Below are 23790 nucleotides of genomic sequence, written 5' to 3'. Positions count from 1 at the left end.
GTTGGCTCTTTGTATAGGCTAAAATCGTATAATGGCATTAAGCTAGCGGCAAGAAACATTTTGTATTTTAGGGATTAATAGGCGTAATTTTCTTTATGTGCGTTTAGCTTTACAAATGGTCACTCTTTAACTTGTTCTTATTGACTAACCTTTATCAACTTACCAAGTTCAATCTTCTTTTGCTAGCAAACAAGCTACTTTCTGGTTTCTTGCCAGCCATTTTGATTGCAGTGTCCTTGGCTCCTGAATCTGAGGTTGTTTTTGTGTAGTCTCGCTAACTGGCAAACAAACAAAAATTAAAACTCACAGAAAAGATAAACTCAAAAATTATTTAATAGTTTCACTTCATTAATGTACTGGTTTGGACAATAAATGTGATTTGGCCTCAACAAGTAAGCAGTGGACTGTGAATGCCCCTCCAGATCCTCTTCACCTGCTTGGGGGAACGACGGTGGACTAGAGTCAATTTCTTGTAGGCGCACAAGTTCTCGCGGTCTACCTCTGGGATGTCAAATGTCTTGAAGCCGGGGTGTGCCTCGGGCGAGACGCCCAACGCGCTGAAGCACATGGCTACGTAGACGTCGTCGATGGGGAAGAAAGGAATGACTCGGCAGGTGGAATAAAGCGGTAGCAGCAACGCCCCAGAGATAACGAAGCCTCCGCCACCCACGTAGGTTGGATAGTGTCCTTCGTAGAAGCTCTCAGGGATGAAGTACTTACTCTTAGGGTCCCGGAGGGGTCTTGCTGTTTTTATCACTTGCCCGGTGAACAAGCGAGAAGCCTTGGTGGAGTCGAGAGAGCTGAGGTAGCTCAGCAGAGCTTGAGTGTTGACCAAGACGTCATCGTCCCCACTGAAAACGAAGGAGACTCTGGGACAGTGTTTCAGCGTCCAGTGGAGGAAGACGTTCATCTTGAGGGTCAGGTTGAAGAGCGACTCGTGGAAGTCTGCTTGCACAACGTCGCCGTAGTGTTCGGCTTCGAACCTAGATCAACTCAGAATGAGCGACTTTCCAGACTATCTGAAAAATTAGTCGGCAGTGCTTACCTGACGAGTGCGCTGAGGTCTGGGTCGTCCAACGAGGCGGTGCCAAGCAGGAACACAGTCCTCACGTGCTGTCCGGCACCGTAGAGGTGCTCTCGTCCCCAAGTGTCGCGAACAGCCTGTGAACAAAGTATAATAAGGGATTCTCGAAGTGTAAAAAAAAAAAATTCAACTAATAGAAGCTAGGTGTTATTGCTGCATGATCACAGTAACTAGACATGTGCAGAGTACAGGTTTCAAGGTATACCGTGGTATGAAAACAAGGTTTCAAAACCGCAAAAAAAATTTCTGTCAAACAGTCCCTAAGGTATTAGCTATTTTTCATGTCCGAAAAATGCAAGGAGAAATCCCTCGCTTGCAGCTGCAAGGCTCAACAATCCCCCACCGGTTGTTGCCCGGTGTCAGTGAGGCAGCTATGGTACAGGATGGCTGGAGGAGGTGAAACTCCTGAACTCTTTTTTCCCCTATTGAAGAAAACAAAATCGCTGGTATGGGAATACTTCGGTTACAAAAAAGTTACAGACGGCCGCGGGTTAGAGGAGTAAGGCCAACAGACATGTAGAACATGCTTTCTGAGGGTGGTTGCCGAGGTGGCAATACCTCCAATACACTCACCGGCCACTTTATTAGGTACACCATGCTAGTAACGGGTTGGACCCCCTTTTGCCTTCAGAACTGCCTCAATTCTTCGTGGCATAGACTCAACAAGGTGTTGGAAGCATTCCTCAGTGAGTTTGGGCCATGTTGACATGATGGCAGTTGATGCAAATTTGTCGGCTGCACATCCATGATGCGAATCTCCCGTTCCACCACATCCCAAAGATGCTCTATTCATTGGATTGAGATCTGGTGACTGTGGTGGCCATTTGAATACAGTGAACTCACTGTCATGTTCAAGAAACCAGTCTGATTCGAGCTTTATGACATGGCGCATTATCCTGCTGGAAGTAGCCATCAGAAGTTGGGTACATTGTGGTCATAAAGCAGGAGTGGGCAAACCAGTCCTCGAGGGCCACAGTGGGTCCTGGTCTTTGTTCCAACTGATCCAGCACCGAGCTTTTAACCAATGAGGTTTCAATGGAAACAAGAAGCACCTGACTGCAATCAACTGATTGCACTTATAACACACCAGATTGGTGAAAAGGTGTCCTCTTGATGGGTTGCAGCAAAAACCCGCACCCACAGCGGCCCTTTGTGGAATAGTTTGCCCACCCCTGTCATAAAGGGATGGACATGGTCAGCAACAATACTCAGGCTGTGGCGTTCCAACGATGCTCAATTGGTACCAAGGGGCCCAAAGAGTGCCAAGAAAATATTCCCCACAGCATTACACAACACCACCAGCCTGAACCGTTGATACAATGCAGGATGGATCCGTGCTTTCATGTTGTTGACTCCAAATTCTGACCCTACCATCCGAATGTCGCAGCAGAAATCGAGACTCATCAGACCAGGCAACGTTTTTCCAATCTTCTATTGTCCAATATCGATGAGCTTGTGCAAATTGTAGCCTCAGTTTCCTGTTCTTAGCTGAAAGGAGTGGCACCCGGCGTGGTCTTCTGCTGCTGTAGCCCATCTGCCTCAAAGTTCGACGTACTGTGCATTCAGAGATGCTCTTCTGCCTACCTTGGTTGTAAGGGGTGGTTATTTGAGTCACTGTTGCCTTTCTATCAGGTCGAACCAGTCTGGCCATTCTCCTCTGACCTCTGGCATCAACAAGGCATTTCCGCCCACAGAACTGCCGCTCACTGGATATTTTTTCTTTTTCGGACCATTCTCTGTAAACCCTAGAGATGGCTGTGCGTGAAAATCCCAGTAGATCAGCAGTTTCTGAAATACTCGGACCAGCCCTTCTAGCACCAACAACCATGCCACGTTCAAAGTCACTCAAATCACCTTTCTTCCCCATACTAATACTCGGTTTGAACTGCAGGTGATTGTCTTAAACCATGTCTACATGCCTAAATGCACCACCAATTGCCGCCATGTGATTGGCTGATTAGAAATTAAGTGTTAACGAGCAGTTGGACAGGTGTACCTAATAAAGTGGCCGGTGAGTGTATAATTCCGCATTTATACAAAATTAAAGGTTAGTAACACTGGCACGAACGTGTCCCACCAGCTACGAGAGTTAACCCCAGCGTGTTTAGTGTGTCTAGCGGTGGTAAAACCTTTTTCCTCTCTCTGGCAATGGTCTGTGTTGAGAAAGTGTATAATTTAAACAAGATACAAGTCAAACACACTGTTTTTTATGGAAAAGAATTTAATTATTTTTGTTCTGATTGTAATGTTGAGCTGTGGATCTTGGTTTAGGCTCACCAAAAGCAGTGATTTTCAACCTTTTCTCAATCACGGCACGTTTTTACATTGGAAAAAATCTCGTGGCACACCACAAACAAAAAATGTTCCAAAATTACTTTCTGTACAGTATATTTAATTTTAAAATAATTCATCAATATTTATACTTACTCAGTGTGAAACAAGCCTGTTTAGATGAACACAAAGCCGATATCCTAGCAGGAATCATCGTCAACAGCTCGTGGTCCATCTCATTTTTTTTTTTTTTAATTGCAGTTAGGCTTGAATTATCATTATTATTATTATTAGCTCAGAATTATCAGACAGGAGGACTTTAGCAATGTCTTTAACCGTGTCAAGGTGGACCATCTCACTGACAATAGCTTTGCAGACAGGTAGTATTAAGGTCTCTGCCACAGTGTGGGACTTTATTTACTTAGCAACACAGGGTTACTGGCTTTGAGGGCTTTCTCATTTGCCTGTGTAGTTTTTTTTTTTTTTTTTTTTCAAAAAAGTTGCCCGTTTCTCTTTTTCTTCACGAAGGTGGACAAAATAGCCCATCGACTAGGTTTGAAGTGACGGAGGTTTCGTTTGGAGATGACGTTTAGTATAGCTGCTCTGCTCGGATTTCTAGCCGTCAGCCATTTTGCTGTCCTCGACAAGGTGTTGGAATAAAACACTGGGAGGATTGACGGTCATCACATATGGATAAAATGGAAAGTACACTTTCGCGTATATTGACTCTTGACGAGTCTAATCAAATGATGTACAGTAGACGTGCTGTGGTCCACATTGTCGCGGACAGCAAGATTGCTGGTGGCTAGAAATCCGAGCAATTATTGAATGCGTCACAAGCAATACTTCGCTCATTTGGACACGACTGCAACTTTCTATCTCATCCTTCCTTCCTACTGCAACTCGGGTTGTCTAATTAAAAAAAAAAAAAAAAAAAAAAGTGATATAGGATAATTTCTCGCGGCACACCTGACAATCTCTCACGGCACGCTGGTTGAAAAACACTGCTCTAAAGGACTGCATTTATTTTCATTTACAGGGTGTCCATGAAGTCTCTTTACCATTTCAAAAAATTATTAAAAATGCGATTATTTTATTCAGATTTGTTCTATTGTATTCAGTGTTTATTAGTTTTTTATTACACTGCATTTGAGTGTTTTTCTTCAACGAGACCGATTTCTAAAAATGTTTACCTTGACCTTTTAACTGAATATGTGGCACCGCAACTGAATGACCTTCAACCAACCATCATTTTTCAGCAAGATGGTGCACCACCACATTGGGGGCTGCATGTTCGAGGGTTCCTCAAACATTTCCAGACCGTTGGATTGGAAGGGATGGGCCAAATCCTTGGCCACCAAGTTCACCAGATATCACTCCTCTGGACTTCTTTCTATGGTGCTATGTTAAAGATATCGTGTATCGAACAAAAAGATTAGGGACATTACTGACCTTAAGCGAAGAATTACTGATGCCATTGCCACAATTGATGAGGCTATGCTACAGCGAATATGGCCAGAAATCGAGTACCGTCTTGATATGCTTCGTGCAACTAATGGTGCCCATGTAGAAGTGTATTAAAAGAGATTTTTAAAAAATTCAATAAATGCTGAATACAATAGAACAAATCTGAATAAAATAATCAATTGCACTTTTAATAAATTTTTGAAATGGTAAACAGACTTTATGGACACTGTATTTTATGTTTTTTATTTTAACATCAGTACTTATGTTCCAATTTGCTGATATGTTTTGAAGAATAAAAATTATGTTCAATGGAAAAAAAGTTTTTTTTAAACCCCGAGATCTCAAAGTAACACATTTTAGAGCTGTAATTGCAACCGTGAAACCGTGATCTTTTGGCTTAAAGTGCATGTGACACGAAAAAGCATGTTTATTTCATAATACACGCGGTATTTTATGCTCCTGAATGATATGGACCGCATGGATGTGTGTGGAAGCGATCGCTATATTTATTTAGTTTTTTGAATCCCGCGCCATGAAAATGAGTGACTTCCGGCTTCGGTCTTGCATGGAGGAGGAGGGCGCTTGACGTGTACGGGAGAAGGACTCCTCTTCACTATACAGCCTACTGTTGTGTACGAAGAGTAAGGATTCAGCTGATTTTGCGGATTAATACGTTTACCTTTCGCATCACGCCAGCCAAACAGCTGCAGAAAAATCTTGCTTTATGAGGGAGAGGCATGTGCGCCTTTTTGGAGTTTCAAAAGGTTCCCATTCACCGTGGATATTGGCCAAGCCCTACTACTGTGGGACCATTGGACTTACGATGAAGTGAGTAAACATCTTGTTTTGTATTATGTCAAATATTAATACAGCGATTACAAAGTAAACACTACAAACTTTCTTTAAATAAAGGACTACTTATGTTTGATCATTTATAGGCATGTAAAAAGCTTTCCTCGTGCACATTAGCTGCACGTTAGCTGCACAACAGCTGCAGCCACCCTCCTCCGGGGAACGAACTGTAAATTGCTTTCCGCCGGGCGGTTTGCCGATCCGCAAAGACAATCGACAACCCAGTCGTCATGTCAAATAATCCGGGCTAGTTATGTTTGATTTTCCGCTTCGAAGACTTTGAAACATCACTTGGTTCGGGTTAGCATGTCGGCTAGCTGTCACGCCTCTTGGTTTGTTTACATTCTCCGAAGCCGGGGAAGGGAAATGACATATGTCCGATTTAGGTGTCATAAAATATCGTTCGGGAGGTGTGACATTAAAGGTGGACAGTTTTGACCATTATGGAGTAATTTTACCATGTCGTCCTGAATAAGTGCATTTTTATTATTTCATATTCCATTTAGCACAAGACTTATTTGTTATGACCATGCCATTTATTTAGCAATTGGGGAAAATACTTGGATAAAAAGAATATCCTGTAAAAATATTGACGTAAAGACACAGAAACAATGACATTTCGCAGCTCTCTTCGTCACGTTTTCCTCGTTGTGAATAGTTCCCCCTCGACGGGTTGACTGGTCCTTCTCAAGCCATTTATTTAGCTATTGGGGAAAATACTTGGATAAAAAGAATATCCTGTAAAAATATTGAAGTAAAGAGACAGAAACAATGACATTTTGCCGCTCTCTTCGTCGCGTTTTCCTCGTTCTGAATAATTCCCCCTCAATGGGCTGAATAGTAAAACCGATGAGCCCAGTCTCCCGCTGACATCATCCACCTGCTGGGGACGCTCGAGCCCTATAATGGTAGGCGTGGCTAACCGGCAGATTAAAAGACTCATTTCTCGTCATCTGCGCTTTGCTAAATTGTTGTATATAGTCGAATCGTCTCAAAATATAATTCTAATTCCCATAATAATGCTATTTAAGACTTTTTTTCCTCCTGTCGTATGCTCTTTAAGGGTATCATGCCGTCAGAATATCATACCGGCACATGTCTAACAGTAACAGGGTTGAAAAATAGAATAGCCGTACTTTTGTTGGCTTTTTCTCACGAGTAGAAGCTAGCTGTTACTGCTGATCACAGTGGGCTAACATAATGAACATTTTAATGTAAAATGTCCTCCAAGTTTGAAATGACCCTTTTATAAATTTGAAACAAATCATTAAAAGTCACAAGACCTGGCGCTGCTCGAAGTTGGCTGGCGCAGACTTGATGGCGAAAAGCAGGAAGGTGTCCTTTCCTCTGCACTTGTCGGGTTGATCCACAAGGAACGGAGGCGATCGGCACTTCATCCCTCGCAGGAAGTTCTGCAGCAGGAGCGGGTAGGAGCCCAAATTGTGCACGTTGAGCTCCATCACCTCCTGACTGGTCTCCCAGCAGTGAGGCCAAGGCGGGTCCCGGCTCCACAGGTCCTTGCCCCGCTCTGCGCTTTTGAGAGCCGAGTGCAAAAGCCGGTTCCAATATGCTCCATTTTCCGGGATGGAAGCCCTGAACGTCGAAGACACGTTGGCGGTCGGCGAGGTCGGGGCTACATTTGGGACCGAGGTTTGGAGTTCCCTTTGGCGCACACTAGTGCGCTTGGGGAGGTCCTCCGCTTTGGAGACTGCCTCCTTGAGTAGTCCAGAATAGAGAAACAGGAAGAAAACCGTGGACATGAGAAGCAAAGTTAAGAACCTCTGAGTGAGTCTCATGAGGGCGTCAGGTGTGGATCATCTTCTCCGAGTGGACCAGCAACCTGTGCGCAGGAGTGATAGACCAATGAAAATCAGGGGAAAGTACTCAACTTTGCTTAGAACTAGTGACTGAACAAGGTGTGCCGAGCCTTTGAAGTATGTGTTGAATGATGAAGGGAAGTTTCCGCGAAGTGCATACCTAGGTTCGCTTCAGTTAGGGGAGATGCTGAAAACAACGACGTCTGAAGCCTCGCTGCACCACGTGATTGCTTCAGGAAGTGGTTGAGATTTTGGTGCGCGGTTTGACGGCTAGCTACAGCATGTAAACACCTCAGGCTACATTCAAAATGTGGGTGTTTGAAGTTGAGGTTGAGTTGGGACCAGGTCAGAGTTTGGAGAGTGAAAGGTTTAGGAGTGAGGAGAAAGTAGTACAGTAATTGATAGGATGGAGCCACCAAGAAAGATGAAGACTTTTGTTTTGAATAAAACTGAATGAAAACCTACGTTGGCTACATCGGTGTCCAAGTTACACAAGCGTAATCAGTGCGCCTTTTACACTACCACTTCTACGGTCCTCTGCCTGATTACACTCATGCAATTTTCAGAAAAAAAAATTACACAACCTGTCATATGATAATACCATTTGGGAAATCATTTTTTCACACACACCATTCTAAAAAAATTATATACTCGGGATGTCCTGATTCGATCACGTGATCGGAAATCGAGCTGATGCACCATTTTTCAGAGGATCGGAATCGGGTGAAAGGGATCAGGTTTTCAATTAAAAAAATATTTAATTACAGCGCCACAACCGCTCACCCTTCTTCCTGCTAAGCAGTGATGCCAAACGGTCCAGTTTGCATTTGGTACTTAAAGTTATTAATGATTGACAGGTTTGTAGCTTTGATCTGGCCAGAGAAGCTTGGTAGCTCTACGATCAAAGGCACATATGTGTCAATCATCTTTAGTGGAAGGCTGTTCTCAGCTGCGTGACCGTCAAAGCGTGAGTGGACTCACTCAATCAAGCATTTAGGAAAGACAAGCATTTTTCAACGTTATTCTTGTTTGAAAATAATTCACAGTATGAACGCAGGATGGTGGGACAGTAACAAAAAAAAAAAAAATCGGGACTACAGGCAGATTCTCAAAATCGGGTGACTCGGACGCTAAAATATGCAATCAGGACATCGTAATCATATACAGTTGTGGTCAAAAGTTTACATACACTTGTGAAGAACATAATGTCATGGCTCTCTTGGGTTTCCAGTTATTTCTACAACTCTGATTTTTCTCCGATAGAGTGATTGGAACAGATACTTCTTTGTCACAAAAAACATTCATGAAGTTTGGTTCTTCTATGACTTTATTATGGGTTAACAGAAAAAGTGATCAAATCTGCTGGGTCAAAAATATACATACATGGACCTGAAAAAGCGAATCATTGACTTGAACAAGTCAGGAAAGTCACTTGGAGCCATTTCAAAGCAGCTGCAGGTCCCAAGAGCAACAGTGCAAACAATTGTTTGTAAGTATAAAGTGCATGGCACTGTTTTGTCACTGCCACGATCAGGAAGAAAACGCAAGCTATCACCTGCTGCTGAGAGAAAATTGGTCAGGAGGGTGAAGATTTAACCGAGAATCACCAAAAAGCAGATCTGCCAAGAATTAGAAGCTGCTGGAACACAGGTGTCAGTGTCCACAGTCAAGCGTGTTTTGCATCTCCATGGACTGAGAGGCTGCCGTGCAAGAAGGAAGCCCTTGCTCCAAAAGCGGCACCTTCAGGCTCGAATGAAGTTTGCTGCTGATCACATGGACAAAGATAAGACCTTCTGGAGGACAGTTCTGTGGTCAGACGAAACAAAAATCGAGCTGTTTGGCCACAATGCCCAGCAATATGTTTGGAGGAGAAAAGGTGAGGCCTTTAACCCCAAGTACACCATGCCTACCGTCAAGCACTGTGGTGGTAGTATTATGCTGTGGGGGTGTTTTGCTGCCAATGGAACTGGTGCTTTACAGAGAGTAAATGGGATCATGAAGAAGGAGGATTACCTTCAAATTCTTCAAGATAACCTAACGTCATCAGCCCGAAGATTGGGTCTTGAGCGCAGTTGGGTGTTCCAACAGGACAATGACCCCAAACACACATCAAAAGTGGTAATGGAATGGCTAAATCAGGCTAGAATCAAGGTTTTCGAATGGCCTTCCCAAAGTCCTGACTTAAACCCCATTGAGAACTTGTGGACAATGCTGAAGAAACAAGTCCATGTCAGAAAGCCAACTGCACCAATTCTGTCAAGAGGATTGGTCAAAGATTCAACCAGAAGCTTGCCAGAAGCTTGTGGATGGCTACCAAAAGCGCCTAATTGAAGTGAAAATGGCCAAGGGACATGTTACCAAATATTAGCGCAGCTGTATGTATATTTTTGACCCAGCAGATTTGATCACTTTTTTCTGTTCACCCATAATAAATTCATAAAAGAACCAAACTTCATGAATGTTTTTTGTGACAAAGAAGTATCTCTTCCAATCACTATCAGAGAAAAATCAGAGTTGTAGAAATAACTGGAAACTAAAGAGAGCCATGACATTATGTTCTTCACAAGTGTATGCAAACTTTTGACCACAACTGTACATATGTGATCATCTGTGTACATACTTTAATTCCAGTTAAGATACCTGCAATTTACATCAATTTAAGCCTTTTCATCTCAAATTTCCAAACTATTCCATCTATGACAACATCAACTTTCAAGTTGATTGCATTGAGGTGCTGCTACTTTTTGCAGAAACCTCAGTGGTTAAACTATCTGTGCTCGATCAATAGGAACAAAAACCAGGACCCACAGCGGCCCTCGAGGACTGGTTTGGAGACCCCTGCTACCATGCATGATTTTTTTTCTAAATGATTTGTATTACATTCAGAGAAGAAGCTGAAGCATGATAAGACCATTCATCGCCCCAACAAACATGGTCGCCCTAAGACGACATTCCTATGAAAGTTAATGCATTGGCATTAAAATTAAGTCAGAACTAGCTCATTCACAGTGACCTCCATAATTATTGGCACCCCTGAAAAAGATGTGTTTTTTAGCTTCTAATATTTTTTTAAAATTCAAATAATATATAATAATAATAATCCAACCTTCAATATAAGTGCATTCATTCATTGGGGAAAAAAATCCCACATAAAGAAAAAATTATTAGACATCAAATAATGTGTGTCACAATTATTAGCACCCCTGGTGTTAATACTTTGTACAACCCCCTTTTGCCAACACAACAAGGTCTGGGGACTGAGATGGCCATGGGAGGAGCCTGATTTTGTGTCTGGTGAATCATTTCTGTATAGATTTGGCCATATGTTTAGGGTCATTGTCTTGCTGAAAGACCCAGTGACGACCCATCTTCAGCTTTCGGGCAGAGGGCAACAGATTTTGATTTAAAATGTCCTGGTATTTCAAAGCATTCAGGATGCCATGCACCCTAACAAGGTTCCCAGGGCCTTTGGCAGCGAAACAGCCCCACAGCATCACTGACCCACCCCCATACTTCACAGTGGGTATGAGGTGCTTTTCCACATGCGCATCTTTCATGGCACGCCAGACCCGCTTAGAGTGTTTGTTGCCAAAAAGCTCAATCTTGGTCTCACACAAAAATACACACGATCCGTGCGCTTTGGTCAGATGAGACCAAGATTGAGCTTTTTGGCAACAAACACTAAGTGGGTCTGGCGTGCCACGAAAGATGCGCATGCTGAAAAGCACCTCACAGGGTCCCCCCAGGATTGATAAATCTAAATTCTAGACTTTTAAGACCTTTTTTAATGCCATTTCAACTGAAAATTAATACTTTTCTCGCACCCATTATTTAGATCATATTGAATAATATTAAATAAATAAAGCACTGAACATCAAATTTCACCTCAATTACTAAGTGTGTTTGACAAAAGAATGCACATATATTGAAGATACAATTAAAACACATTTAAAGTAACATTATAAAGTCTGTCAGAATTGTTTTAAACCCACACACGCACACAATAATTATGGACAAAAAGAGGAGGACAGGACTCAGACCAGCCATTCTCTCTAATAGGCTAGCTGCTAGTGCACCTGCCAAGACCCCAGTGAACATGGCTAACTCTCGAGTTAAAACGGCGAAATTCACACTCATTCGAAAGGCAAACCGAAATGTTTAAGCAGGCCCATTGCCTTCGCATGACCCATAAACTGCAAGTACCTAAAGTATCTGGATGTAACTTGAGCCCCTATCACATACTACAAAACAACGGGAATATCGCGGGATTTAACCGTGCAGCAGTTGTGTGTGAAAACAATTTCCCGTGTCGACTGACATGGGAAGCAGTGTGCGTGAAAGCAGGCGTTAAATTCCCGGCTCACAGCAGATGGCTGATGACTTAAATATCATAGCGGCGGCCGATGTAACTTCCTCCCTCTTCGCAGTAAGAGGAAAAGCGGTAAACAAACATCGCAATTATAAACATAGCAAGCTGGAAATAGCTAAATTAAACTGAAAACATGACCGAAATTAAAATGTCAATTATTACGTCGAGCCGGGCCAGGGTTCTTTCTCGCTAACTTTTTGAAATAACTATATATTAACGATGTATGAATGATAAACTAAGGAATACTTGTTATAAAATAAATAATTTGGATAAAAAAAGAAGGCCCTGTATAGTCATTGCAGAGCGTGCCTATACACCCTTTGTAATCTTCCCCTCTGCGATTCTGCAAAACCGCATCTGTTTATTTTTATTTAACAAACTTTTCCAGCGTTATTTCGTTGTGTAAATAAATTTATAATGATCATTAAAGTGCCTGTGACACGAAAAAGCATGTTTATTTCATAATACACGCGGTATTTTATGCTCCTGAATGATATGGACTGCTTGGATGTGTGTGGAGGCGATCGCTATATTTATTTAGTTTTTTGAATCCCGCGCCAGGAAAATGAGTGACTTCCGGCTTCGGTCTTGCATTGAGGAGGAGGGCGCTGTGACGTGTACGGTAGAAGACGTCCTCTTCACTATACAGCGTACTGTTGTGTATGGGGACGAATGATTCAGCTGATTTTGCGGATTAATACGTTTATTTTTCGCATCACGCCAGCCAAACAGCTGCAGAAAAATCATTCTGTATGAGGGAGAGGCGTATGCGCCTTTTTGGAGTTTCAAAAGGTTCCCATTCACCGTGGATATTTACTGTGGGACCATTGGACTTACGAGGAAGTGAGTAAACATCTTGTTTTGTATTATGTCAAATACGAATACAGCGATTACAAAGTAAACACTACAAACTTCCTTTAAATGAAGGACTACTTACGTTTGATCATTGATAGGCATGTAAAAAGCTGTCCTAATGGTCATTAGCAGCAGCCCGTTAGCTGCACAACAACTCCAGCCACCCTCCTCCGGGGAACGAACTGTAAAGTGCTCTCCGCCGGGCGGTTTGCCGATCCGCGACGACAATAGACAACCGGGTCGTCATGTCAAATAATCCAGGATAGTTATGTGTGATTTTCCGCTTTGAAGACTTTGAAACATCACTCGGTTCGGGTTAGCATGTCGGCTAGCTGTCACGCCTTCTGGTTTGTTTACATTCTCCGAAGCCGGGGAAGGGAAATGACATATGTCCGATTTAGGTGTCATAAAATATAGTTCGGGAGGTGCGACAGTAAAGGTGAAGTCGACAGTTTTGACCATTATGGAGTAATTTTGCCATGTCGTCCTGAATAAATGCATTTTTATTATTTCGTATTCCATTCAGCACAAGACTGTTATTTGTCATGACCATGCCATTTATTTAGCAATTGGGGAAAATACTTGGATAAAAAGAATATCCTGTAAAAATATTGAAGTAAAGAGACAGAAACAATGACATTTTGCCGCTCTCTTCGTCGCGTTTTCCTCATTGTGAATAGTTCCCCCTCGACGGGCTGACTGGTCCTTCTCAAGCCATTTATATAGCTATTGGGGAAAAATACTTGGATAAAAAGAATATCCTGTAAAAATATTGAAGTAAAGAGACAGAAACAATGACATTTTGCTGCTCTCTTCGTCGCGTTTTCCTCGTTCTGAATAGTTCTCCCTCGACGGGCTGACTGGTCCTTCTCAAGCCATTTATATTGCTATTGGGGAAAAATACTTGGATAAAAAGAATATCCTGTAAAAAAATATTGGAGTAGAGAGACTGAAACAATGACATTTGGCGGCTTTCTTCGTCGCGTTTTCCTCGTTCTGAATAATTCCCCCTCAATGGGCTGAATAGTAAAATCGATGAGACCAGTCTACCGCTGACGTCATCCACCTGTTGGGGACGCTAAAGCCCTATAGACCCTACTCACCTACGTCACAAAATGGGTGTGTCGCTGTTTCCGGCCGCCATATTGTACCTCTTTTTCAGACCTATTCTCATTGTTTTCAATTAGTCGAGCAAGTTATAGAGCAATTCATGGAAGCCCCGGTGTTATCTGACGCTGTAAACTCATTGGATCCGTTGCATAAAAGGCGTTACGTGGAAAAGCTTCAGTTTATCCATTCGCCAGATCCGTATTTGATGCCTAAATCGATGTTTTTCGACCCGCTGGCTTCGCCTGACATCTGATATCCTGATATTTACAACTATCTTGTCCACACAAAATCAGCCTATTCTCACGAAAGTTTGAAAAACTTTAAGAGCTTGGAGGCTTATAAATGCTACGTTGCTGGTTGGGTGAAACATGTCCTCGTACACGAAAATTCGGCAGGAATCTTGTGCTCGGAAGGTGAGTTACGAAATTTTCAATTCAAAATCTTTTGTTCTTGCTAACATCCACTGTCAAGTCTAATGTATTTCATATCATTTGTCAATGGAGCTAGGGCTTTTAATGTTTATATGGTTTAGCGATAGCACTCTCACTATATACATATATAATACGTAATAAATATGAAGTGCGATAGCACTACTCCAGATTGTCCCTAGTTGAATTTATTTTTTGGCTTTTGACCTCAATAGTGAAATTGTAAATTAATTGTATGACAACTGTCTGATTATCCCCTTATAATTATATATTTTCAGGTAGTTCATTCACAACGTCTGAGTGTATGTTGTCGGTGATTAGCCTAGCAATGATCTTAATTGTGGTTGTCAGCCCCAAACCCTCTAAATATATATTAAATGCATCTTACCAGATATAAAATGACTACTACATAATCTGTGGTAGTCGTTTGGAGCCCAGTTTTCTCGTCGAATTGCAGCAGTCAATCTCTGTCTCCTCTTCAGGTCTCTCGGAATACGGTAAAAATTCAAGTCTCTCCGTCTATCTTCTCTGTTTTTGCAACCGACCGCCACACACGACTTCACCATTTTGATTATTAATGTTAACGAGCAGAAAAACACGCCATAATAGGAGGAATTTACGAAGCGCTAATGCATTAACATGACTAGTATCCGGACAACATGGCGCGGGGGCGTGGCTGTGACGTCACGTGAGTAGGGTCTATAATGGTAGGCGTGGCTAACTGGCAGATTAAAAGGCTAATTTCTCGTCATCTGTGCTTTGCTAAATTGTTGTATATAGTGGAATCGTCTCAAAATATGATTCTAATTCACATAATAATGCCATTTAAGACTTTTTTTCTCGTGTCGTATGCTCTTTAAATATGTAGTCTATTTAAACATTAAGAAAATGTGCGTTTTTTTTCTGCCAACTTTAAATTTGTTATAAAAGACAGGCTTTTATGCAGGCATCGTCACAAATGTTTTCACACAAAACGCGGGTCGGGCTTTAATACCCGCGGACTAGTTCGGGTTAGGCTGGACTTTTTAGGCCCGATTTTACCTCTATCTTGAAGTCTTGATGAGCTTAAATTGGCTGCAGTTACGATTCGGGAATGCTCCCTCCGGGGGGGAAAAAAAAAAAAGAAAAAAAAAAAAAAAAACACGATTTGAGCAACATTATGTTTAAAGGGTATGAAAACACTAAGGGGCTGTGAGATATCAATAGAACCGTTATGTGGCAAGATAACAAATATTAATAAAGTTAACAAAAAAATAAATCGCATTCATGAGCAATTATCGAAAATAGATCGAAAATTACGAACATTTCCGAACGTATTCTGGAAACAGCCGAATGGGGCGGAGACGTCATAACAAGGAAACAAAAGGTCGAGGCAGGTGCCATCGTTGTTTATCGACGAGAGAGTTGCGTTCGTGTTTTATCCCAAAAAAAAAAATCGCTAAAATGGTTCAAACCTGTCATGCTATGTGGTTTACAAACAGCCATTTGTCGCAATGTAGTACCCATGAGTTCCCGAACAAGAGAAAAAGAGCTGGACTACGCAGACAATGAGTAAAGTTCTTCAGTGCAAAGAGGGCTAATTTTGCAGACCCAGCCTCCGGCACGGTTTTGTATGGCGCGCATTTTACACCTGAAAGCTATACGAACTATGGACAAATGAAATCAGGTTTTGCTAAGAAATTGCTGCTGAAAGTAGATGCGGTGCCCACCTACACGCGCAGCCACCTAAATGTCACGAGATAACAAGAAAGAGGACGATGACTGGCTCTGATGAAAACACCCCACCAACCCAGGCAAAGCAAAGGAGGGAAATGGCCAGAGTGAGTACTCTTTTATAATAAAAACCATATCACACATTGGATATAGGACTGGACACATGTATATTATCGCACGTAAAATATATAGAACAAATCCTCTAATCCCATTCATATTTGTGTCGGTTGGCACAGCGAAAACCGATTAGCACATTAAATGATAATTATTCAATACATTATTTTGCAGTCACGGTGTATCAACTTCACAAAAAGAAATGCATAACAAACCATTCGGTGTTTCTGTTCATCAGTGTGATTGCTCCCCTCAACGATCCTTTCATTAGGCTGCAATGGCTTTCGTTTGGGCTCAAATTGAGAACCCAAAACACCAAAGAAAGGTGCATAACTCTCCTCGTCACCATTAGAAGAATGTTCGTTACGTCGGATTCATCGCTGCAACTAGAAACAAAATTGTCCGCCATCGTCGCCGCCATTCAGTACTTAGCACTGAGCCGGATGTTTCCTTACACTGACGTCACGCACACAATATGCTAGATTTCTGGCATCTCGGGGGCGGGTCGTTTTAGCTTGACAATCGACCTAATTTCTATCATTTTCTTGGTGTTGCGATGTTTGTAATTACACGAAGTGGCATGATATGAATTCAAAAGGCATGCGTTGATGGATAAATAATGGAATATTCCCCAGAAATATTCCATCTTCCCTAACCCTTCCCCAGGTGTTGTCATACCCTTTAACGAACTTTTCCAGCGTTATTTCATTGTGTGAATGCATTTATAATAGTCAATTGGTCATAAAAATATGTAGACTATTTAAAAATTAAGAAAATGAGCGTTTTTTTTTTTCTGCTAACTGAAAATCCGTTACAAAAGACAGTTAAGACATCGGGAACGCTCCCTCTGGAACAAAACGCAATATGACCAACATTGTGACAGCCGATGCCGACCAAAAATGACGTAATATCCGAAACAGATCACCAATGGACTCATTTGAAGTATATGAATGGTGGTCTGTTTTGGTGTTCAGAATCCACAATACGTCTGCCTGCAGGGTTTTCGTTCCACCGACAAACGGACACATTCCCGATGCAGAGGTGGATGGATTCTCCGTTTTGCCGGTTGTGGTGGTTTGGCACTCACGAGTTGCATTTCGATTTGTAGTGCAGTGCATCGTAAAAATTCTATGCATCATCTTCGTTATGGATTAAAAAAAAAAATTATAAATCGTCACGGATATAATTTAGGTTGCAGAGATGTACTTGAAAATTAAGACGGTGAAAAAATTCCAGACTTACAACAGCTAATGTAATACTTTTAATACCTTTAATAATGGAAAACTAAATTCAATGCTTTTTTAATACTCTTAATAACCCGCGGGTACCCTCCCACTGTGAAGTATGGGGGTGGGTCAGTGATGCTGTCAAAGAGGCAGGCCCCACTGAGTAATTATTTCCGTGTTCCCCCGCCCCCGTCAAAAGACAGACGACAGACGTCACCGGAGCTATCGAAAAAAAGGACCTTTGGTGAAAAGTGGCTGCAGGAGGTACCATGGCTAGAAAAAAATGATGCTCGCACGGAAATGTGGTGCTAAATTTGTCGTGAGAATCCCAATGTCGCTGATAAGAGCAGCGTATTTTATGTAGGGTCAAATAATTTCAGCCATCCAAACTTTGAAAAGCATGAAAAAAAACACAGCATGTGGCAATCTGGCGATGTCAGACAGGACCCCACTCACCCTATGGACAAGTGGCGCAATAGTTATTGAAAAACAGCGCCATGCACTGACAAACGTGTTTTTGCTCGCATTTCACAGAGGTAAACATGCACGTTCAATGAGCTCTTATGAGGAGGACATCCCACTTTTACAAAAGCTTATAGTTAATGTGGGAGCCGCATATGAATGCCCTTCATTTTGAATTAGTGCTTTAATGTTTATTTCTTTACATTTCACTTCAAAGTAATGGCAATTTTGTTGTGCCAGTTGATGTTAATCAAGATTAATTGTTTATATAATTAATTAAAGGTAATTGGCTCTAAGTAAAGCTTGTCATAATTTTATCGCATCAGGCAGGTCGGCTCTCAAGCTCAATGAGGACCAAGTCACATCTCCAGGTCCTCCTCTGAGAACCTGGGGAAAAAACCATTTGTGCACCCCTGTATATATTAGAGAAAAATATTTTTTTAAATCATTTTTTTCTTTGAGTGAAAATATTTTTTTGATTGAAGCAACTTTTGGGGGGATTTAATCATTTGGACACAAATGTCCTAATCAAAATATGGCCCAAACACAAAAAAGATTGCGTCAATCAAGGAAAACTTTTTCAATCAGAAATTAAGTGTTCAAATGCAAATTTTTCAATCTCAAATATTTTTTCACATTCAAAAACTTTTTTCAATGATTGGAATTTTTCTTTCTTTTTGAAAATCTATTTTTCTTTCAAGCAACTTATTTTTTGATTGAATAATAAAGAAAAAAAGTCCTAGCCAAAATGTGGCCCAAACACGAATCAACCTTACTTCAATCAAAAAGTTGCCTCAATCAAAAAAATAAATAAAAATTAAAGAAAAATAGCTTTCACATGCATTTTTTTTTTTTTTTTAGTTTTTTGAGTTTCAATTTTATTTTTGCAAACAAACATTTTTATTTATTGAAGCAACTTTTTTCTTGATTGAATAATAAAGACAAATCTACCTCCATATGGCTCCGCCCAGGGGATACAATTTTTGACTAGGGTAACTACATTGGCACGACACCGGCGGGCGTACCAAACTCAATAGATGACGATCTTGGCGAAAAGTATTGCCCAAGCAGCCTGATTTAAGAATTCCTCTCAAGAATGATGGGAATCAAAAACCGCTTATTGTCAACTTATCATTTTAAATATTCTTGTAAGTTAATTTTACTGCTGACACAGCGTTTTGGGGTCATCAACATATTGTGCCCCCCAGCCTCAAAAGTCAAACTCCGCCTATGAGTAAATGCAAGTCTGAACATAATGAAAATAATTCACATAATAATGATAGGGTCAATTCTATCCTTACAACATATGGGAAGACGATCTAAATTACCTATATATATATGAAGTAATTCTAATGCAAATAAGGTTGCTCACAAGTTGGTGGGGACATTTTGAGCATCCTGAAAAGTTGGTAGTGTTATGCCCCCTACCGTCCCTAGGCAAAACTACGCCCATGTCTCGCCCCACACCTGATTTGGCCCTATGCATTTAAATTCTACTTGAATACTTACGTTACGTGCTTTCGTGTTTTTAAAGCACCATGGTACTAGAAAAACAATTTCCCCTCAATTACTAAACAGCTTTAGCGTTTATAAGCAGTTTGGATAGTCTTGGTTACTCCACGGCACGGGTGTTATACATAAGGCAATTAACGAGGAACTTCCATTTATTAGAACAATATGAAAGCAGAAGCTAACATGCGCGCGTTTTGAAGGTATAACTTTAGGCGACCAACATTTCTGAATTTTTGAATACACAATATAAAGACTAAATCAAACTTACCTGAATGTGACTTGCTTGAGAGCGCTCGCGAAAAGAGACGCCAAAGATCATGTGACCTTACCTAGACTGGCGCGGATGTACAGTTAAAGAGGAACTACTTCACGCAGCGGAGAAGCCCCGTGGCGAAATGTGACCGATGTAGAACACCTGCTGTAAATCATTGATCGTTTATGGGAAGTCAAAGGTGTATTCCTTTGAATGAAATAAATAAATAAAACAAGAAGGAGGTTCCTCATTTAAAACAAAATGTGAGGCTAAGTTTTTTCAGGTCTCAAACGGATGACCGAACAGCGGTGTTACCAGGATGCCAGGCAAGGGCGTAGGTTTGGTCTCAACATTGGTAGGGACGCTAAAACAGCATAACCTGCATGTACACTTTTTGCTGGGGACGGGACATTAATAAGACCAAACAGATTGGGTACATTTCTCAACTATAGCTGAAATATAGCTGGTTCCTACGTAAAAATGAAAAAAGGTTACAATAAAATTATTTTCGTGGGAGAAAGTCATTTTTCAAAATGCTTACTTCATATAAAGGAAATACAGTGGTTGTGTTTTCGTTTTTGGGGGGGATGGGGGGTTAAAAAATGAGCATCGGCTACAAATATTTTTTTTTTTTTAATGATAAGAGATAGAAAATACATACATTTTAACATTTTAATTCGGGAATACATGCACATAATGCACAGTTGGATTAACATTAACAGTAGAAAAAGCACAGGAAGACACGTCACTAAACAGCTTTCTACTCGAGTTTTACAGGTTAGCAAGTTCACACGGTTTATGCTAGCTCTGATGCAGGTTGGACTTTCAGTTCCAAAATTAGTGGTGTGTTCCCCACCTTCACAACATTGACGTCTTTTTACATTACTTAAAGTGGCTGGTGCTGGCCGAAAAAAACCTTCTATTATCCCTACTCTTAAAAGGGGGCAGAGGAGGCGGTCGACATGTATTTCTGTTGGGATTGTGTGAATGTGGGGGTTCTAGTCATCAGCCAATCAAATGTGCGTTTGAAGGGGAAAACAATGGACCAACACGTTCAGCAAGTGAAAGGGGGTAAATGTAAGTCTGAACATAATGTAGGGTCAGTTCTATCCTTACAACTTATGGGAAGACAATCTAAATTACCTATATAACTGAATTCATTATTTAATGCAAATAAGGTTGCTTAAAGGTTGGTGGGGACAATTTGAGCATCCCTAAAAGTTGGTGGTGTTATGTACCTACTGTCCCTATTCAAACCTACGCCCTTGATGCCAGGTGAGGGTGGGCACAGTGGCGCCTCCAGAATTTTTTCGGATGGGGCCACTTAAAATCTTGGGGTGGCACACCAAAACTAAAAGCCATAATTTCAGGTTCTCTTTATATTATTGCATTAAAAAGGTCAGGGGGAAACTATCAGAAAGACTTTAGGACACGGTTACTGTTATACTTTGGTGTATTGTGTAATATTTGATGCTACTAATTATCTAATGTGCATAGTCCATAACTGTCCAGTCAACATTTTGAGTTCCACAACAATTCTGTTTTATTCTGTTATGTATATATTAGGCATAAGGTGTACATTTAACAAAACAAAATAATTACTGGGGGAAAGCAGGTGCTGGCAGATACAAATACAAGCAAGTACAGTGGCAATCATATCTTAACTGGATATTTCCCAACACAATGTTAATGTGACAGTAACTGATGCTACAACAATCTAACGATATACTGGCAAGCAAGGTGGCCAGTGGGGTGTCCAACACCAAATTCAACCGCCAGGTGAACACTGGTGAAAACTTTGATAATATGTAAAATAAATAAATAAATTAAAAAAAAAAAAAAAAATGCGTAAATGTGTTTAGCGCCCCCTCGGAACAAAACCAACATTTCTTTTTTTTTTTTTTAAGGTGAAAGAGGTGGTAACAACGCAAAGGTTAAAATTTAGAACACATCGGTACAATATGAATGGGATACCATATGCGGTGCCCAGACTGCCATTAGTACTACATCCAGTTTTCTTTGGGTGGGCAGTGTGTGTCCGTGGGTGGGCACTGCCCCCCTTCCCCCCTGGTAACGCTACTGTGGCCGAACATTCTTCATCTGGATTTTTGGTTCTGGTTCCATCATCACAGAAAATTGGCGAGGTCCTGATGAAGTAAAGCAGCCCCAGACCATCACGTAAAAACCAATGTTTCTGAAATGTGCTCATCAGCCTCAGCACAGGATCTCCCCAGGGCTGTGTTCTGAGCCCTCTGAGTCCTGATGACATGACATGGCCTACAGAGAGGAAGTGGAGCAGTTGGTGGACTGGTTCAAAGATAAGACCTTGATCTTGAATGTTGACAAAACAAAAGAGATCACTGTCGACTTTGGAAGAATCAGCCCAACCACGTCAGCAGCACCAAAATCCTGGGCGTGCACATCACGGATAAACTATAAACACAGAGTCGCTGGTGAACAGGACACAGCAGCGCCTCTTCTTCCCACAGCGGATGAGGAGAGGCCACCCATCCTCAAAATTGACCTATATGCATGTGTGATAAATCATTGGAAAGCTTAAAATCTCAATTTTCTGGGGGAAAGGAGAGGAGGGCATTTTTTTAATTTTTTTTTTCTAAACAGCAAATCTCAGACTGGAGGGGAGAGGACGCGACAGCATGATTAAAGACGCCATGATTTTAATGAGATATTATCGCGTACTTACCTTGTTTCGATCCAAAAACTCCATGTAGCATGTATCACTAAGTGTCAAGACTCAGCTGTGAATAGCCACAGTCGAATTTGGGGGGGATTTTATGGGTGAAACATGGTAATATAACAAGGGTCGCGATGCAGAAATTGCAATGGAGTGGTCGAGATTTTCATTTGAATACATTTACCCTTTTAAACGTTTTTTTTCTTAAATTTTTCTTTGTTTGGATTGATTATTTATCATCTAAAATATTGGGGAAAAATGCAACAGTAAAGAAAAAAAATACAGTTAAGCGATGGTTATGAGGTGACGTATTTACAGACGCTAATTTTTTCATTGTGACGTAATTTGTTTAAAAGTTTAAAATATGCGAGTGAATAATATTTTAAAGTCGTTTTTTTTAATAAACTAAATATTAGACATCAAATAATGATTTTAAGCTAAAAATGACATTTCGAATAATAAATACGATTACCTACCTTCTTTTTATGGCTAGGTTGAAACAAAAGCGGTTGCGCGACATCTGTTAACGGGGGTTTCCAGGGTAAAACGGACAAACTAAAAACAGTTCGGGGGCTTAATGCGCCATGAATCTGCTATGGCAGCATATAGACATATTGTTCTATCGAACACAAAAGTTCTTTTGGCTTAAATTACAGCAGTTTATTTTACAGAGGGGTGCAAGAGCAGAAACTGCTTTTTCAGCCTTGTCTGTGTTTTCCGCCAAATACGTCTTGTACATGTATTATACATATGTTCCAATTTGCTAATATGCTTTGGAAAAATGAAAATCCTGTTCAATCGAAAAAAACGTTTGTATTTTTTTAAAAAACCCAAATATCTTAAAGTCAACACATTTTAGAGCTGTAATTGCAATTCCGTGAAACTGTGATATTTTGGTTTAGGGTTATCATACCGTCAAAATCTCATACTGGCACATGCCTAGTAATATTCATCCTTACGTTCTTAAACCTTAAGTTATTTATTTAACTCATTGATTGGCATTCAGGGTTTCTCACAGTGCTTTGTAAGCCTGGTGGCCACATTAGAACCCGATTCGTTACACTGTTAGAGGAATTATTCAGCCTTGTCTGTGTTTTCCGCCATATATTTTCAATCAAAAACTCACCTAAAAAAATGTGTTTGGTAAAAAGTAAATTTGAGACTCAGGGAAAAAAAACAAAACATTTGAAAACTATTTTTCTCTGATTTATTTATTAATTTTTTTAATTTAAACTTTTTTGATTGAAGTAATGTTTTGCGTTTGGACCACATTTTGGCTACGACATTAGTGTCTTTATAATTCAATTAGAAAAGTTCAATTCAAAAATTCAATTAAAATATATATTTTCAATTAAAAAATGTGTTTTAATGCAAAAATAAATTTGAGACTTAAAAAAAGCAGTTGAAAAATATGTTTGATTTTTTTTTTTTTTTGATTGAAAGAAAAAAAAACACCTCAAACAACTTTTTCGATTGAAGTAAGGTTTTGCATTTGGGCCACATTTTGGCTAGGACATTTGTGTCTTTGTTATTCAATCAAAAAATAAGTTGCTTCCAAAAAA

General features: G+C 40.7%; 1 protein-coding gene across 1 annotated transcript; it reads right to left on the bottom strand.

Annotated features, from left to right (window-relative positions):
* Positions 1 to 325: 325 nt before the first annotated feature.
* LOC130917585 (N-acetyllactosaminide beta-1,3-N-acetylglucosaminyltransferase 2-like) lies at positions 326 to 19692 on the bottom strand. The gene is made up of 4 exons (XM_057839161.1): positions 19549 to 19692; positions 6958 to 7514; positions 1046 to 1161; positions 326 to 983 (listed from the first exon to the last, which is right to left on the bottom strand). Exons 2-4 carry the CDS (start codon positions 7468 to 7470, stop codon positions 386 to 388), a joined length of 1227 nt encoding a protein of 408 aa, XP_057695144.1. The 5' UTR covers positions 7471 to 7514; positions 19549 to 19692; the 3' UTR covers positions 326 to 385.
* Positions 19693 to 23790: the final 4098 nt, after the last annotated feature.

This window comes from Corythoichthys intestinalis, chromosome 6 (assembly GCF_030265065.1).
Source record: "Corythoichthys intestinalis isolate RoL2023-P3 chromosome 6, ASM3026506v1, whole genome shotgun sequence".
Taxonomy (NCBI): Eukaryota; Metazoa; Chordata; class Actinopteri; order Syngnathiformes; family Syngnathidae; genus Corythoichthys; species Corythoichthys intestinalis.
This window is presented reverse-complemented; position numbering and strand designations above follow the sequence as displayed.

What these genes read in the sequence shown, in the direction of transcription:
- LOC130917585 (XM_057839161.1), bottom strand. Translation starts at nt 7,470, where the DNA reads ATGAGACTCACTCAGAGGTTCTTAACTTTGCTTCTCATGTCCACGGTT. An exon ending in CCAACTTCGAGCAGCGCCAG is followed by an intron (nt 1,162 to 6,957) that starts GTCTTGTGACTT and finishes CTTTGTTCACAG; the next exon opens with GCTGTTCGCGACACTTGGGG. An exon ending in GACCTCAGCGCACTCGTCAG is followed by an intron (nt 984 to 1,045) that starts GTAAGCACTGCC and finishes GAGTTGATCTAG; the next exon opens with GTTCGAAGCCGAACACTACG.